Source organism: Ammodytes marinus, assembly GCF_949987685.1.
Source record: "Ammodytes marinus genome assembly, chromosome: 11".
NCBI lineage: Eukaryota > Metazoa > Chordata > Actinopteri > Uranoscopiformes > Ammodytidae > Ammodytes > Ammodytes marinus.
The window spans coordinates 24,869,715-24,888,373 of NC_137215.1; the positions used below are offsets into that span (position 1 = coordinate 24,869,715).

An 18,659-nucleotide genomic window follows, 5' to 3' on the forward strand; every position below is an offset into this window, starting at 1 on the left:
TGTGTGTGTGTGTGTGTGTGTGTGTGTGTGTGTGTGTGTGTGTGTGTGTGTGTGTGTGTGTGTGTGTGTGTGTGTGTGTGTGTGTGTGTGTGTGTGTGTGTGTGTGTGTGTGTGTGTGATTGTCTTCCTTCCAGCTACTGACAGTGAACCCAGAGCATCGGTTCTCCAGCCTGTCTGACATGCAGTCGTCTGCCTACCTCTCTGAAGTCAACTGGGACGCCGTGTACGAGAAAAAGTTGGATGCCGGATTCGTTCCCAACGTGAGTGATAACCGATCAGATTCTTACAAACATATAGGCACTCTCATAATAAAGACTTAAAAGCACACACACATCACAGGCATTCCTTCATGTTTGCCTAACCTTATAAGCATGTGTATAGCAACTAATGGCGCTTTTCCACCGCATGGTATCAGCTCGACTCGACTCGACTCAACTCGCATTTTTGGCTTTTCCACCGCAATTTCATGGTACCTGGTACCACGTAGCGGCTGCTTTTTTGGTATCGCCTCGCTCTAGGTTCCAAGCGAGCTGAGCCGATGCTAAAAGGTGACGTTGGCAGACGGCCGGCCACTGATTGGCCAGAGACTATTGTCTGGCCAATCAGTGGCCAGAGACTACCGGCTTCATTCTGTTGTTTATTCTCCCCAACTCTCCGGGACTTTTGAGTGTATTTACGCCGCGTGCAGCCTTCTCTGGCTCTCTTTCATTTGATTTGCATCACAGATCTGAATTTATTTTCCATATATTCGCTAAGCTCACCCAGTGTTGGTTGTTGGGGAAGTTACTTATCATACGAGAGGAGACATGTAGGGCAGCTAGCAGCTAGGCTAATATAGTAGCCAGCTGGGACAGACATGATAGCGAGCGATTACATTACAAGCCTCGGACTGAACTGATTACCTCAATAAAATATTCAGGCTGAGACACGGCTTGCATTTGAAAACACGTATCCTGAAACAAGCGCTAAACAGTCAACTTTATCATGCCCGTGTTTACGTGCATAGGGATGTACGTGACGCATCCCTACAGCTGTCTGTGTGGCAGTCACACATCGGGACAACAACCATCCCTTTTAACAAAGGTGGGTCGTAACGCGCTACATTTACTCCGTTACAAATACTTGAGTAACTTTTTGAATAAATTGTAATTTTAGGAGTAGTTTTATTGCAACATACTTTTACTTTTACTTGAGTAAATATCTGAAGAAAGAACGGTACTTTTACGCCGTTCCATTTGGCTACGTGACGGTCGCTCCCTTATTTTTTAATATATTTTATTTATTACATGCGAGAGCTATTTCTCTCATGATTTCTTTCCCCGGGGACGTCTTCAGCCAACATCTCTATCACGTGACTATTTCAACCAATAAAAACCACATTACAAAAGCTTGCCAATCAAATGCAGCCACTTCAGTCACATGACAAGTGTTGTCATGTTGTCATAGTGCTCAACCATGGGCTCAACAATGTCCGCGGACTTTTTTAAAGGCTGCGGTTCCGCACCGATGTTGTGTCCGTGGCCGTGCCATGTAGGTTAAACGCATATTTTACCGACTATCTGGGTGAGTCGAGAAAATGGAAGAAACCGCTGATTCCGAGGAGCAATAGCCACACCCCTGGCCTCAAATACAAACTCACACACTCGCAAGCTCTCAATCACACTAACTCACAAAATAACAATCACACAATCACAGTGACACAGACTCCCACACACTCGCAATTACAGAGAAACTGTTCTTCTTTGACACATGTCCTGTTCTCCCTGTAGCCTACTCACTTCGCATGCCCCAGTCTGGCTGTGTGAAAGTCTGAGAGTGGTCTCTTTGTTCAGCCACTCTGTAGTTTCATACGTTAAGTGAGTGTGCCAGCAGGTTTTGATGTGTAATGAAGTTTAATTTTGTGTGTTTTATATTTTTGGGGCTAAACCCAACCTAGATAATTTTCTCAGGGCCAGTGACATATTGTAGGAATTTGTTTTAAAATGTGTATGTGCAAAACAATTGCAACAGTGTTATAAGTGTATTGGTTTTAATTAATATAATTTTGGACAAGCCTAATTTATTATAATTTTATTTGAAGGGTTATGTATTTAATTTGGCAGATAATTAATTTATTATTGTTTGAGTTCAAGGGTTATTCATTTGATTTTTAAATACCTTATTTATTGTTTTATTTAAAATTATGTTATTTAACATATCTTTACTTGAACATTGCTGTTTTATATTATGTTCGTGTCTATTCTGTACCGTTTGTGTTGCTCTGTATATTTCAAAAATAAATCCAGAGTAATTCAGTAGGCCTACTTGTACTCTTGAGTACTTGAGTAGTCTTTTCACTGCATACTTTTTTACTCTTACTTGAGTAATAATTTTTATGAGTACTTTTACTTCTACTTGAGTAATTATAATCTTAAAGTAACTTACTTTTACTTGAGTAAATTTTTTGGCTACTCTGCCCACCTCTGCCTTTTAATGGCCCGTAGCAATATTCTTCTACTTCTTTTAGCAAACAGATACAAGGGGGGTATTTCTTAAACATTTTTCATCCGTGTGTTTGGCGGTTGGTTCAGTTAATAGTGCAACAACTGCTCGCAATTTCTGCTCTAATACTTTGCTCCGGACTAGGCTTTCAGCCCCTTACGACGACCCCGCCCACGTTCAGCGGGTACTATTTGCGGTGGAAAACGACCCGTGCTGCTACCAAACCAAGTTGAGTCGAGTCGAGTTGAGTCGAGTCGAGCTACATTTGCGGTGGAAAAGCGCCATAAATAATGCAAAAGGATTGCAGATTTTTTATGATATTTCCTGTACAGCACTGCATGCATATGAGTGCATTCATACTGTATGTATTATTTTCTGTATGTAGCTATCTATGCATCTTCGTGTGTGTGTGTGTGTGTGTTTCTGTTTCTAATTACTGCGTACGTCTCCCTTCTACAGAAAGGGCGCCTCCACTGCGACCCCACATTTGAGTTGGAGGAGATGATCCTGGAGTCGCGCCCCCTTCACAAGAAAAAGAAGAGGCTGGCCAAGAACCGTTCTCGAGACAACAGCAAGGACTCGCAGTCTGTGAGTGCTTTAATAGAAAGACAACGTTCTAGCTCATCTCTATTGTTGATCCAGATGTTTTTACTGGTTTGCAACTTATGACCAACCTTTTCATACCATGACCAGCTATTCTATGTCAAAGCAAAAAGAAAAAATATTGGAAAGGAAAACAAAGAAAAGTTTGTCAAATTCAATAACAGACCAGTCACAAGCTGCAATGAGATAAAGAGCATTACATTACAAAACAAAACAAAAACTATGGCGCTTTTCCATTTCATGGTACCGGCTCTACTCTGCTCGCCTGTGGTAGCGGGTACTTTACGATAGTACCAACTCTATGTAGCTGGTCATGATAGCAAAGTTAGCGGCTAGCGTTAATCGCCTTTGCGTTTCTACCTTTTATACACAGTCTATGGTTTCTACTAGTCTTCATCATTGCGATTATTTACAAAAAAAACATTTGATTAAGTAACATTAGTTCCTTTAACACTCACCACAACGTGCCGTGTAATAATAGGCTGTGTTTGATTTATTTTTCAAACACATTAACCAACATGCTTATGTGGAGAGTTGCCGCCAGACCGTTGCTGTATTAATCTTGGGCCACCAAGGTGAGGAACAGCTGTACCTCCTTTAGGGACCACGGCGAAAGAAAGTAGAATAAAACTGGAGAGACGGCAAGCTAAACATGTGCTAAACTTGGCTGTTTTGTTGTGCGGGATAGAGTTCCACCCACTGACACTCTGAACAAGGAGTGGTCTGCAGTGTTTCACGACAGCGTTTAGTACCAGGTCCCCTTGAACCTCGACCAAGTAGGTACCAAAAGACCAAATGGTGAGTAGAGTAGAGCCAGTACTATGTAGTGTAAAAGCACCTTTAAAAACCAGCACTACAGGAGTGATGCTGTCTGTGCGTACAATGCACAGGTGACATTCCTTAGATTCGTTAATCGTCCTTAATATCATGCTGAACTGCTGCAGAATCCCAGCTTTAAACACATAACGCTCTGTTGAGGAGGAGGACTCTGGAGCTGTGGGATGGAGGGGGAAACTCAAGATCTGTTAAAGGCCTTTATTCCCTTTGTTGGTAGAAAGGGTTATTTATAGCTTCTCTTCACATTTAAAAGGGTTGTTTTCTCTTACACAACCCTGTGATTTGCCATTTCCCGGTTTAATTTGATCTTTGCAGCCTTGTGCAGATCACATTAGTGTTGTTTTGCAGGATGTAGCTGCTGAAAATATGAAAACAAAACGGTTGTGAAGAGGACACCAGCAGAGGCACATGCATCTAGTAAATTATAACCTTACCACAAAGGAGCATTACTCACAGATAATGTACACGTGAAGAGGCAGGATAACAATACAGCTCAGGTTTACCTCACTGCATGATCTGTCACTTCCTGTCAAAAACTGTATATTTTTAGATCGGAGCTGAGAAGCATCCCAGCATGAATTATCTTTGTTTTCAACTCGCAAGACAAAAACAGTGTGTTTGTGAACATGAAGTTAGACTCAATGTGCAAACCTGGCATCCTATAAGTGTGATGTTTAGTCGTATCTATAGATCATAAATACTCCCAAACATTACTGAGTCCTTTACTATAATACTATATATTTTACTCTTGTTTCAAAACAGACTGTTTCTCCTGAACAAGGGGAAATAAGATGATGCGTCTCATAGCAGTTTGTTTATTAATGAGTAGCTGGAGCCAGAAGTTCAAGGAGTCAGAATCTCTGATCCTTTTCGGTGCTGGTAGGCATATATTTCTGTGACAAAAATTGTCCATATGTTGAATAATGCTGAAAGTTCATAGTTTATTCAGCCTTGTTATGTTTGAGTGAGACATCAATGAGACATCATTTTCCAGAGTCAGGAGATATCCTCTCGGTATTTATGGGTAAAAAGCCTGTTCCCATCTGTGTGTGTGTGTGTGCGTGTGCGTGTGCGTGCACGTCATGTGTTATCAGCGCTGATCGAGAGCAAGGAGTGTGTACCTCCTAAACAATAAAAGGGTTATGAGACTTTGTGTGTGTGTGTGTGTGTTCGTTGCCCATACACGTGTGCGCCTGTTTGTGTGTACTCCTACTCCGTTATTACAAAGATTATTAAATTATGAAGCCTTCGCTGCTGTTGTCATGGCCTCGAGTGCTTCGGAAATATGAGCTTCTATTTTCGTCTCGGGCCAAACATCCAATTTGAGGAGGGCTCACAAACAATCCATGACTAATTTAAAAAGAGCAATGAAAGATATAAAAAAAAAAATAAGTGAGGAGAAGAATTTTTTTTCCCTCAGAGGTCACACGGTTGACTGATGGAAGTTGACGTAAAGATTCATCTGTCGGATGATATTAACGATGATAACGAGGTGTGTGTTGATGGGGGAGACGGCTGTGATGTTGATGATGTTTTGTCTGTTGGCTGCCTGCAGGAGAATGACTACCTACAGGAGTGCCTTGAAGCGGTGCAGCAGGAGTTCATGATCTTTAACCGTGAGAGGTGAGCGAGCCGCATTTAAAGGTCACCACTTAATGCAAAATGCCCCTTTTCATGGTTTCACATTAACATGGGTCCCCTGTGTGTGTCTAGAGACTCCCTAAGTAGGAGAGAAAAAACAACCCTCTCCCCTCTTCTCCACCGCCACCTTTCTGAAAACCTGTGTTCAAACACCCTGTTCAGATTTTCTCCCCATGTAATGTCACAAGGGGAGAGCCCCCCACCCCATGACCAATCTAACCTAGCACGTCTACCTCCAACTGTCATCAGCACACCCCCAGATACCCGGGAATCTGATGGCAGTTAGATTCACATCGGCAGTTTTTTTTACACTACACCATGAAAACATTTACTAGTAGAAACCCAATTTACAAATTTGAACCTGAAAAAGAGCATATGTGACCTTTAAGAACTTCTATCAGCATCAGTATGTGAAGAGGTAGCAGATAGAGCAAATATTGATTTATGTCAGCTAAGCAATCAGTGTTTATTTGATAAAGTAGAGAAAGATATGGGTAGGCACTGAGCTTGCATATTAATTCAGATCTGTATGACAGCCAAGCCTCTTTAATGAAATGACCCTGGTGTGTGTAGATCTTAGATGACTGGTACACACTGCTGTAGCTTAATAGTATGCATCTATTAGTTTCTACATGTCAGTAAAATATACACAGAACACCAAGAATCAGGACTATGAGGTCAATATATCTTTAAATATGTGTCCTCTCTGCAATGACGAGGGAGGAATCTTGGTACAGAGCTGCTATAAATTATTGCCTCATGTATTATTGACCAGGGCCTGCCACTGCAGCGTTACTGAAATCCTTGTTTGGCAAATGTCTTATTATAGCCTATTGCTCTAATTAATGGAGTTTGCATTTATTTATAATGTCGGGCATAATATCTAGAATTATGCACACGTCAAGAAGAGTGCTGTATAATAGACTCAAAGCCTCTCATTAGATCCTGAGTGTCATTTTACTACTCTTCTGAAGACCATTCAGACGAGAAGGAGACACACAAAGGACACACTGTGCTCTCAAGGGCAGAGAAATACGGGACACAGTCACAAAAACAGCATGCCTGCCCTTCAAGAAGGGCTTAAGTATAGACACTGCAGACAAAAACGTCCTTTTTTCAAGCACTGGCGTTTTTCCAGATTTTGCTGGCATAACATATCTTCTTTGATACTAGTACAAATAAAAGGTCCCAAATGTACATTAAGTTGTTTATTTGACTATACCTTGTCTGTCTGCTTCTGTATATTTCTCCTACATTCATCGTAAATGGATATTTTTTTAACATTTTTTTTTTCTTTTTTGGAATACTCTGAACCAGAAATCTAAATGTTAATTTACACATTTCTTAAACCATTGTAACACAACATTTATTTACTTTATTCAATGTAAGTAATCAACTGGCAACCTTTTTCAGTGATATTTATGAGTTAAAAGATTGACCCTATTCACCTGCCAAGTCTCGCCTTAAAGGTTCAAAACAATGAGATTACAAGGATTGTGCGTCTGCCTCAGGTTGAAAAGGCCTATGGACGAGGGTCAGTCAGAGGCCGGCGGAGATGACGCCAGTGGAGACGGAGAGGCTGAAGCCAGGGCCACCGATGGTGACGCGCCCGAACCAGAACCAGAGCCCGAGCCCGAGTCCTCCTCCAAACTGAGCATGTGTGGCTCTGTGTGCTCCTCCCCCGGCAGCTGCTAGCACCACATCACCTCACACTGCCCATGGCAGGTGTCTCTGGCCCACTGCAGTGTTTGTGCCACAATGCCAATAGATAAGTTCTCACCTCTCTCCTGTCGTAGCCAGGATCAGTGGGGGGGGGGGGGGACGCACAGCAGGCCAAGGCGACTGGACGTATAACAGGACCCAAAATGGCTCCCACCATATCCCCTCCTTTTCTTTTCTCTGTAGCATCCTTCCGGTAAGGCATGAAATGATGCAGATTGTCAGAGTCCACGTCCACTGTACCCCGTCCGCCCTAGAGTAAGCTCTAACTAACTTCTATGCAATTTTACAGTATAGCATGACCAATTAAGGCATCACTTACCAGGAGGTGTTGTTCAAGAGCTGAAAGCTTCACGAGCATGATGACATCCCGCGCAATAGCAGTTCACCTTCTTTTTTCTAGGGGGGCTGGAGACGACGCTCTCTCAGCCTTCCTCTTCAAAATCTGACGGGGACGACTGAATAATTCAGCACACACAGGCACTCAGTTTATGTTATTGCCTGTGTCTTCAGTTAACTTTTTTCCCTCCGCATCTTTCATGTGAAGTGTGCCCTAATTCCCAACAATGTTTTTTTTTTTTTTTTTCATTTTTGTCCTGAAGCGAACTCCGCCTGTCCCGCATTTACACTAAGTGTTCGTGGCTGTTTTCAGTCGGCTGTGAAAGCGTGGCTGGTTTGTTTCATGTTGTTAACCCGTTTGAAGTGGTGCCTGTTGATGATAATCAGTATCCGTAAATCACATTGTAGCCACAGATGCATTGTAGGTCTGGAAGCTATTTTAAAGTGTTAGCAAATTATTCTTTTTTCAGGTTGATAAGTTACTGTGATGTATGGGAAAGCAGTGAAGTAATCAGACTGAAAGGTTTTGCTTGTCACTGTGTCTGTAATGGAGATTAAGTATGTTAGCCCTGACTAAATTTTCAAAAAGAGCATTCATAAATCACCAACATTTTAAGAAATGATTAGAACGCTCTGTTTGCTTAACTAGACATCATTATCTGTTTAAGTGCTTGGTTAATATAGAGTTCATCTCCCTGTAGAGCTTGTTTTGGGGCTGTACTCTAATGTGTAGCTGCGCCCTGTCGGTACTTCAAATTGTATAGATGAACTAGTCTATTGCTGTCAAAGTGATAGTGGTACAATAAAGGTGGCGCCATTAATCTCAGGCTGAACACCTGGGAACCTGTAGCAAAATGTCCACCTTAAAACCCTAAGGCCTAACGAAATGGAAAAAACAATGTAAATATCATACAGTTTAGGTAACTAAAGTCACCACAGTTTTATGTGGCACTGCGAACTCTCTGCGTTACAAACTAAAGGAAGAGCTTTGTGAAGCTTCACACTGCTTCGTTCCGCTCTTCTTTCCAAGTGTGCAGGCACAACTTGCAGGCAAAATATGCCAAAGCTTTTCTACCATTTGCATAACCATTTCTAAGGAACTTTGTGTGAATGTATGTCTCTTTCTCCCTCAGTATAATATAGTCACTTTTCGTTCTTTAAGTGAAAATACTATAATTTATACAATCATATTGTGATTGTGTATGAAGTATCTACTTCAGGTAGGCCTAAGGGGCAGGACCTTATAGTTATGGTTAATGCACCTATTCACTTTCATTACCAGAATTAAATGAGAAGATTGATGCTACTCGTTTGTGTGTAAAGTTCAGTGCTGGAGCTTTGAGCTTTTTAGGCATTTATCCTAGCTAAGCATAAAGACTGTCAAAAAATCTAATTTTATGTTTCACGTTAAAAGAACACACCAAATGGTGATCTACATTATAATTCTATATTGTAGCATTTTAATAACAATTTAGAAGAGAACTTGTTTGTTAGAAGACTCCCCAAATACCAATGTGTTCTTAGCTGGCTTGCTAACGTTAGCCACTCGTAAATCAAGGTTCAGGAATCCTACAAACAGTCACCGGGTCTAACTTTAAGCTAGCTGTTTTTGGTCAGTAAACACCTCAAAAACCTAGACTGACTGCTTGTCTAACCAGTATGTCTCATTTTCTATTGTTGCCCATGTCAAATAGAGAAATGTAGTACTTTTATAATGAGCCAAATGTAATAATTAATAAACCATTGATAAGTAACCTGTCCAACACTAATGCAAATAGTTCCTACGGCGAATGATGGTTAGCTGGCAGTAAACATGCTAGCAGATTAGCCTGCTAGCGAAATTTGCTGACTAGGCTGCCTCTGTCAGCTGCCTGACCCTTATCTATAGGTTGTAGCAGTCCCTCAAGGGCCTCCCAGCTGTTTCTGTCTGCCTCTGTCTTCATGCTAAGCTAGGCTAATGCCCTCCTGATTAAATGAGTGGTATCAGTCAACACTTTTAATTATGGTTATATTAAGGAGCTTCTTTAAAGGGATATTTGTGGCATCTTCCCAGCCGGCCAAAATATACGAAGGCTCGAATAGTGCTCAAGCCCTGTACTTTTTTTTGCATGTACCTTTACAGTATAGGCCTACGCTTGTTTTGCCAAAGCCTGGAACTTAAGCCTTGCTGGCTGATTTGTGCATGTACAAGCTCTGGGTAACGTCATACCTCAGTGCTCACCTGATTATAGCCACAGTCCAGATCAGACTATAACTGGCCTGCGTCAATGTTTCTGGACAATTGAGTTTTGTGAACTTTAAACTGTACAAAATCGTATAATTCCAGTGTTATATGGACGGCATGATATTTTTAGATGATATGCAGTACCTTCTGGCATCCCGTAGAATGTCTTAATGCTTTGGTCCAGTACACAGGCCCGTACCCTTGAGCTGGATGAGTGGAATGAGGTCAGCAGTGGTGTGTGTGATGCTCTGTTGTGGGTTAAGTGTTGCGTTATTGTCTGTGCGGCATAAAGAGAATATTTGGAACCGGGGCAGCTTTTCACTTCAACTCCAAACACATAATCTTGCATTATTATTATTAAAAAAAAAAAATTCAATGTCTCCATTTGTAGAAAATAAAGCTCACTTATTTCTATAACTCACTCAATCAGTCTACGCTCCATCGCAATCAACATAAGCCTGAAGTGGATGTGTCATCTAATGTTAGCCATCTGTTAATGGATAATGACTGAATGATTTTGACACTTCGTTTGAGTGTAGCTCTTTTTCCTCTTAAGTTACAATACTAAGCCACTGTTTTGGCATTTGTTCCTTGATACCAGTGATCGCCCCTAATTGGGCCGCGCTTGCAAAACCCTCCCGACATGTTTCGTTATGTGTTAACGTTCTGGATGCCGTTAGGTGTTTCAAAAAAACGCGTTGTGTTAGTGTTTGACCAGCAACAGCATGTCTCCTATTAAACCGATTGAGGCGTACCATACTGTAGATGTTTTACTTCTGTGGATACCATTTGAAACGCAGATAAAACATCTCAAGAAGAAGAAGAAGAAATTGAGATTTATGTCACTCTTTCCCTCCTTGTCATCCTGTGTTGCATGATCTCGCACTGCAGGATTTTCTAAGGGGGGAGCCGGTGAAAAAGCCTTGTTACTGTACTAACTGAAACTGCTCCGTGTGTCTACAAACATGCTGCTTTAACTGCTTTGATAAAGAAATAAATCTCCTTCCAGTAATATTATGGTGTCCCTGTGTCTTTGTCATTAATACTTCAAATGCGGCATCAAAGGCACAGTTTGTCTGCATACTGTAGAGGGCGCTGGAGAGCAGGGGTATGAATCGACCGGGCACAGATGACAAGAGTGGATTCATCTCTTTGAATGGCATTGTAAACAATAGCTGTGCTGCTGAGAACTACATGAGGAGATAATCTTAGGACCGAATATGTGACTGTAGAAGAGATGGGGTTGTTTCAAGATCAGCAAGAGTAAATAATGCAGACTAGCTTGGCCTTGGGACTCCTCTTTTAAGAGAAACATGTTAAAACACAGATCCAGTCTGCATACTACACCATTACATTATTTAATTTTTTTTTTGGAATACAGTCATGGATACAAATTGAATATTTCAAAGTCCAAGTTCAGGAAGCTTCTTTAGTCCCTCCATAGCTGATGTGTGGTTACTTTGAGCCAGTTTGTCAGCCCCTCTGCATTGGCTCTTCCAGGATATCCACAGCTGTCTTTCCAGTGTTGTCCAACAGGGGGCGCCACTTTGGGGCCTCTATGGCATCCAGAAGAGCAGCCACCTCCGCCTCCAACTTCTCCACCGTGTCCTCCACTTTCTGCAAGGAGACAGCAGACATAGTTGTGGTGCTGACATATGAATAATAAATGAATAAGTTGTAGTATGAATAATAGAATCATCACTCATCAATAATACAAACATATTCACATCAATAATACAGTTTCCCAAAACAGCTAGCAAAGTTAGGTCAGAGTAGGTGTGGGGGTTTGTCGGATGAATGTGCAGAGTTGGGAGTAACTCATCAGCGTTTTTTTGGGGGGGAGAAAGAAGAGAACTCATGGTGGTTAGGTTTTTTTTTGCACAGTAAGGGAATGTGGATTTGGCAGTGAGCCGCAGCTTTGTCCAAAGATAATCCCCGAAAGGAAATGCTGAGAATTTTTTTCTTTTTTGGCAGCCTAAGATAGAGAGTGATAGAGGCTGACATTTAATAATAGAGTTGACAACACCCGAGGGGGGGAAAAATATCCCAAATCCTGTTGGTTTCAAACCACAGAGGGCTGAATGCCAAGTTGATTTGGAAACGGCACCTTCTCTACTACGTCCAGGCGGTTGTGAAGGTTGGTGTGCTCTCCACAGGCACTTGAACGCACCGCTCCAGGCCGCAGGTCAGGCTCAGGTCCTGTAAACATAAAAAAAATATATGCATATCTGAGTATAGGTTTACAGTGTATGACAGTAAGAGATGAAGATGTCCAGCTTGTTCGAGAAAAAAGAAAATCTTTAAAACCACACACCAATAAACATGGTCGCCCACTAAAGGAGCAATACAAGGATGAAAAGTAATATTGGGTTTTAAAGAAATGTTATTCACGCCTGTGTTGGGGGATGACACTATATCGTTAACGCTGCCATACTGAGAGTTGTGTAGAGCTGATACAGGCTTTATCAAATTTGTCAACATAATTGACCGTGGCTTGAATGTAACCGACATTCAATATGAAAAAGTTACGCACTATAGCTTTTAAAGGAGAAGATCGATACCACTTGTCTGTCGGTTAAACGTAAAACTATTAGCTAGAAGCCACTTATTTTGGTTAGCCTGGCTCTGTATAAACCAAACACATTCTACCTTCCAGCACTATTAAAGATCAATAACTGATTTAATGTTTTAACCTGTAGAAAACTAACATTTAAAAACAGATAGCGTAAACTACAGGAATTAAGTCACCTTTCCTGGCCAGGAGATAGGAAAACAAATATGTGTTTATAAGTAGGTTTTAGAGAAGGCTGACTGCATACAAAGAAGAAGTGTATCAACCTGGACTGGGCCATGCTAGAAGTTGGGTTTTCTCCTGTTCCCAGTCTGCATTCTATGTAATGCTAAGCTAAGCTGAGCTTTACAGAAGGCTGTCTCTTGAGGCTTCATATTAAGCGTAAGCCAGGTCAATATTCTCACCTAACTAGAGTCTTTGGTGCTGTGTGTCCTATATATGGGCAACAACTGTATCTGTGCAACTGTCAGCACACTGAGGAAACTAATAATGCTGGTGTAAACTCTCTTCAGCAGGGCGGGGAGGGCCACAGGCTTTGTTCAAGACGTTTTCTGTTATGTTTCCAATTATCTCTTTCTCTTTGAAGTCTAAATTTTAGAGGGGAGAGGCTGCATACTTTCGCCAGACTGCTTCCATTTTCTAACACCTTCTTAGTGGCTGCAGGCCAAGTCTCCCATTGATAGCATTAATTCCATATAAATGAGTCGACTGCATTGTTTTTACAGCATGCTGCCGGAGGTGCTGTCTCTTTCATTTGGAGGAAACATTTGGAGTGAATGTGGACAGCTGATGCCCGAGAGCGTGTGTTGTTATTGAACATTAATGATACTAAAGGCGGTGTTGCCTCTGCAGACCTTAGTCAATACCACTCAGATCATTCCATGGCTGCTTGCCAATGACCAAACAAGGATGTGCTTTCCCCTTCTTCTCCTGGAAAAATATTGTTAGTTATAAACTGTACAATCTTTAACTGTTCCCCACCAAACTGTTTGAGCACTATGAGAAGAAAAACTCAACTTCCAAGCTTAGTGCTTAAATAATCTTTGGTCTCCTAAATTTTCCCAGCATTCACACCTTTATATTACTAACTTTGTTCTCTCAGGGCTGTTTCACTGTCCTTATTGGAAACTTCACATGAGCACACACTGGAAATAAACATTTTTTTAGAACAAAAACACCCGCCCTTTAGTCTACTGTCAAATAAACACAGACTGTGGCTTTTTTTTTCAGATTTCCGTCTTCTGTCACGAAGAATCCGTATATCTCACCCAGTCACATCTGGCACGTACTAGAAAAAATGTGTGTGTACGCTTTCATCAGCGGACATTTATTCTCCTTATTTTATCGTATTTTATTGATACAGGGGTAGAGACCAAACACTATTTGGTCTAACAAGTCATTTGTAGTCCACCACCAACCTCTGATTTTTTTGTTGCCTAAAAACAATAAAGGCTTTGCCAGCAGAGTGGAAGAGAAATGATTCCAATATCTTATTGTGCACGTTGTCCTAAAAAGCACAGCTGTGCTTCAGCATCAGGCTGCCTTGATTGTACAGAAATATCCCATGGAAACGTTTTTACAAGCTTCGTTACACGGACCGGAGAGGGTGCCAAGCCCAGTACATGAAGGTCACAGGCCCAGGAGGAGCGCTGGACGGATGGGAGGCACGGTAAGTTGCAGACATCTTTTCACTGGGGGGGGAGGGGGGGGCATGGAGAGGACACACTGCTATGGACATGATACACGGGTGAGTGCACAGGTTTGTTACTCTCCTGCAGATCTGGCTGGCCTTTCTCTGGTCTCTGTGGGGAGGAGCCTGGCCCCGTCCGATACTGGAAGGCAGCCCCTGATCGTTTTTTTGTGGTAGTTGGCATCAACAATGAAAGACGAATAAGCTTGTGAGATATAGCTGGGCCCACAAGATTGACGACCACATGAACCAATCTGAAGCTCCCTTCCGCTCTAATGGACAAACGTTAGGCTCGGCCATTTTTTGGTAAACTCCTCCGAACAGAGATTGGAGAAAGGCCGGAGAGAAACAAATGTGAAGCCTGCGAGATCAGGGTGCTGGTCTCAACCAAGCTAATGATACACACGATCGGGATTCAGAAATGACTCAAAGTGGTTATTTTCTTCTCATTTTGCTCCATTTCAAAAATAACCACAATCCTTAGCTGTAACAGAATGTGTGGCTGGTTTCCCGATCAGCTAAAGAAATCCCAAACCACAGCAGTGCTTCCATGTATGTGTCAGTGTGTATTTGTTTGACTGTGGCTGTGATGTTATATTATCACCACTGTGTGTGTCCCAACAGGCAGAAGACATTTGCTCCTGTTTGTGTTGGCTGTTTGTTTTGGTCCATCTCACTGGAGACTCTTTTGCCCTTCACAACTGTGCCAAGAGGTTGAGAAATCACATAGTAACCTTACCCCCCTCCCCCCCACACCACACACACACACACACTCCGAGAAAACACACGGCAGGACCTGGAAGCACAGATATGATAATCAAACTCACTGATTCCATTCTGGGACAAAGGTGAATGACCATGTGAGTGTGTGTGGAGTTAAAAAACTTTGTGCATTGACATGCAGAGGGAGAGGGAGTTGAGAGCCAAATTGATAGTCAGCAGTGGCCTGAGAGGAACCCATGGAAAACTTTAAAGGTTGAGTCAGCAGTTTTGGATAATGTTATGGACAGATAGCGGATCACGAGGAGATATTCACTGATTTTGACAAAAAGTTATTTTGACAACAAGCGTTTGCTGACTTCACCTCTAAAGATGTGCGTACTCCACACTAGCTTGTGAGGAGTGAAGAAAACGGCATATGACAAAATAAGCAAGTGTGTGCAAATGCGCCCTGACAATGTTTCTCACCCATTAAGTGAGGTGATATTTCACCTTTTCCTCTTTTGTTCGGCTGCATTCAAATGCTTACACATAGCGAACAATTCAACATGTCCGCTGCTTCAGCCTCAACCCCAACTGTAAATTTGTCAAGCAACCAATTAATACTTTGAAAAGATAATATTTAGAGTGTTTCCTGTGGGCACCCCGTGTCTGTGTCCATTACACTTACTGTACATCTTGTTGACTCACACATAACTATTTTACACCAGCAGAGTGTCACATCCTGCCCTATTCTAAGATAGTGACCCTCTCCTGTAAATTCCACACATGTTAAGTTCTTTTAATAATTTAAGTTAAAAGGGAAATCAAGCTTTAAGATGAACTATGAGGTCAATTGTGTGGTGTGTTCTTATGGGCTTGCTTGCTAGTTGTGTGAGGTGAGCTGCCTGCAGCTGGCCATTCTTGCGGTATGAAGTCAGTGTATAATTCCCACTTGAGACGGTCACACACAGATTTGGCTCAGGAAGATTGGCCCACATTGTTGTGAATTCCCATTGGACTTTAGTAAGACCGATGAAGCCAGCCAAACAAGCTAGTTACAAGCTGGCAGATGAACATGAACATCATGGAAGAGGGAAAGAGTGATTGTTTAAAAAGCTAATGCTGACAGATTATGTGGAGCAAGAACTGCAGTGAAATTAGTAACAGATGTGCTGGCGATCGCTGAACACACACAGGCTCTTATATGTGTGTGTGTATGTGTGTGTGTGTGTGTGTGTACACACCCATGATGTCAGCAGTCAGCACTGCTTCATGTGTGTTCACCCAGCCATAATGTACGCACACTTACACACATACCGTGAAGTATAAATGTATTGTACCATGCAGCATAGACAGAATGTGGCGAAAAGACAGAAAATGTATGTCCACTGCACTGATCCTTAAAGGTGCAGTCAGCGATTCTGGAATATGCAGTGAATATCTCCATATCCGCTACATGTCCGTTCTGTGTGTGCTGAAAGACAATCTGGTGTTAATACACAGCCTAGGCTCTGTAAACTGGTATAAAAGGGACGTAAACAAAGGGGGCCCACCATAGCTAGCAACATGCCCATTTACAGAGCCTAGGATGTGTATTAACACTGGATTATTTTTTCTGGCACACATACATAAAGTCAGGTACAATTGATAGGTGACTGATTTTGACAAAAAAAAATAGATTTTGACATCACGCGTTCTCCAGAATGGCTGACTACACCTTTAAAACCTCTATTCATTGCAACATCAACTCTGCTCTGCTTGGCTAAATCCTCCACTGTGTGTCCTCTTGCCCTTAGCTGTCCCACTCTGTGACCCCCTCCACCCCTCCCTCCACTTGAAACACATCCTCCCTTTCCTTACCTGCTGCAGCGTAGCCAATCAGAAGCAAGATGAGTCCAACAGAGGATGGGCAAGGGCGGCCCATGGCGACAAACAAAAAAGAGTGTTCGAGAGGGGTGAAAGAGACAAAGGGTGGAAGTAAAAAGAAGGAGAGCCCCCCAAATCTCCTGTACTGAATCCAAGACTGAAAAGGAAAAGGACTTATTTTCTCCTCCAAAACGTTTCCTCTCTCCTGCTTTTCCCTGTCTTGTTCTCTCTCTTGCTCTGCTCCCTGGTTGACTTGGTTGAACACGGTATTCCCAATGAAAACATTAAGAGGCCGAACAAAAAGCTCAGTATCTGGGAAGGGGCGGGAGGGAGATGCTGGGGAGGGGACTCAGATCTCAGTTCAGCCCCAGACTGACTGAAAGCTTTTGAAGAAAGGAACGCTAGCTGCTTTAAATGATGTGCTGTAAGTTTTGTAATGCATATGTGGTCGATGTGCAGTAAGTTTTGTAATGCATATGTTGTTCACATTAAGGCGAGACAAGGCAGGCTAAACATTGCTTTTTGAAGCACTGGTCAATTTGGAGATTCTTTGTCAATGTTGCTTCCATAACATGTCTTCTTTCATTATAGTGTAAATACTAGGTCCAAAATGTATATTTAGGTGTTTTAGTTTTTTACTTTACCTTGTCTGTTTGCGTCTATATCTTATATATACAGTATACCATCTTTAACGGCTATCAACTCAACATTATTTATTTTTCCCAATACTCTCGCAGTATTCTGAAAGTTATTACAGGAGGGTTTGTTCATATGTTGTTTATCGTCTGATTTATGATGCATTTCGGTCTTAAAAACATGGCGAAAAAAATCCGTTTTTAAGACCTGTGCATATAGTTTTTTTTATTAATCATTATATGCAATAAAGGCTGTATCCAAAATCTGTTCTGTAAAAATCTTTGGACACCAATATGTAATAAAAATTAAATAAAGATTTAAATCTGGCTTTATCAGAAATACAGATTTTTGGTTTTTAAAGAAATGCCAATGTGCCAGTAGCCTTATAGCTAAGGCGAAATAATTATGTAATGCATCAAAGAAGAAGAAGAAGAAGTCGAGGTAAGATCAAACAACCTCTTAATTGTTTTATTCAAATAGATAAAATACTGAAAAGACTGGAGGCTGCCAAACCCTTCCGGGAAAATCACTTAGTGTTTCTGCTCAGCGGGACGTCAGAGAAATCAAAATCAATTCTGCAGCAGCAGAGGATGCCCTTTATAATCGCATTGATTGGTTCCTGTTTTTCCCTCTGAATTGACTTCTGTCAATTCCCCGACTGTGTGACTCACACACCTTCCTACGCACCTACCCCCTCACACACACACACATAAACACACACACACATGCTCACAGCCAAGACAATTACGTTGTAAACGTGGTTATCTTCATTAAGCCAGACCGTCTTCAGCCTGTCTGACCTTCTTAAGCTGATCTGCAGGTTAAGCAGCAGAAAAGAAAACTAGAGGAAAAGTGAGTGAAGGGATCAAAGGAGAGGAAAGAGTCGGGAGACATTCAGAGATACAAGGCAAAGACTCAAAAAAAGAAACTGCCACATGCCAAGAATAACTGTATGTATCTCACACCTTCTTGGTCATCGATTTGTACTATAGTTTCAGCAAAGCCAATCGAAATTCATATGTGCCCATAGGCAAAGTGAAGAAAGTTGAAAACTATTGATATACTGAACATAAGACGAGGAGGAGGCCTTTTTCTACCATAACATATTTGGGAATTTCAACAACATATTTCCATTTCACAGAAAAAACGAAGATGTTTGTTTTCTTCTCACATCTATTTCATGAATCATTCAGAAAACATCAACATATTTATTTCTCAGTTTATGTAACGGGGACAGTGTGCATTGATAAACATTGCTGTAAATGTGGCAGAGTTAACCAAAGATATCTTTCATCGGAAGTCCCTGGAGAGACATTGCATTGTCACGCCCAAAGGAAAGAATGTTATAT

General features: G+C 41.7%; 2 protein-coding genes across 2 annotated transcripts in view; one reads left to right on the top strand and one right to left on the bottom strand.

Annotated features, from left to right (window-relative positions):
* stk32c (serine/threonine kinase 32C) overlaps nt 1–7,257 on the top strand; it is a gene marked incomplete at both ends in the record, with an annotated part of 114,011 nt that extends 106,754 nt beyond the window's left edge. The window contains 4 exons of the mRNA XM_080036930.1: nt 135–260; nt 2,941–3,069; nt 5,477–5,544; nt 7,074–7,257. Of these exons, the coding sequence (XP_079893056.1) occupies nt 135–260; nt 2,941–3,069; nt 5,477–5,544; nt 7,074–7,257 (507 nt within the window). The remainder of the gene's footprint in view (nt 1–134; nt 261–2,940; nt 3,070–5,476; nt 5,545–7,073) is intronic.
* A 3,931-nt stretch (nt 7,258–11,188) lies between these two features.
* LOC307257978 (placenta-specific protein 9-like) lies at nt 11,189–16,970 on the bottom strand. The gene is made up of 3 exons (XM_080037351.1): nt 16,669–16,970; nt 11,952–12,043; nt 11,189–11,461 (listed from the first exon to the last, which is right to left on the bottom strand). The coding sequence occupies exons 1-3, from the start codon at nt 16,730–16,732 to the stop codon at nt 11,318–11,320; spliced, it is 300 nt and encodes a 99-aa protein (XP_079893477.1). The 5' UTR covers nt 16,733–16,970; the 3' UTR covers nt 11,189–11,317.
* Between the last annotated feature and the right edge of the window lie 1,689 nt (nt 16,971–18,659).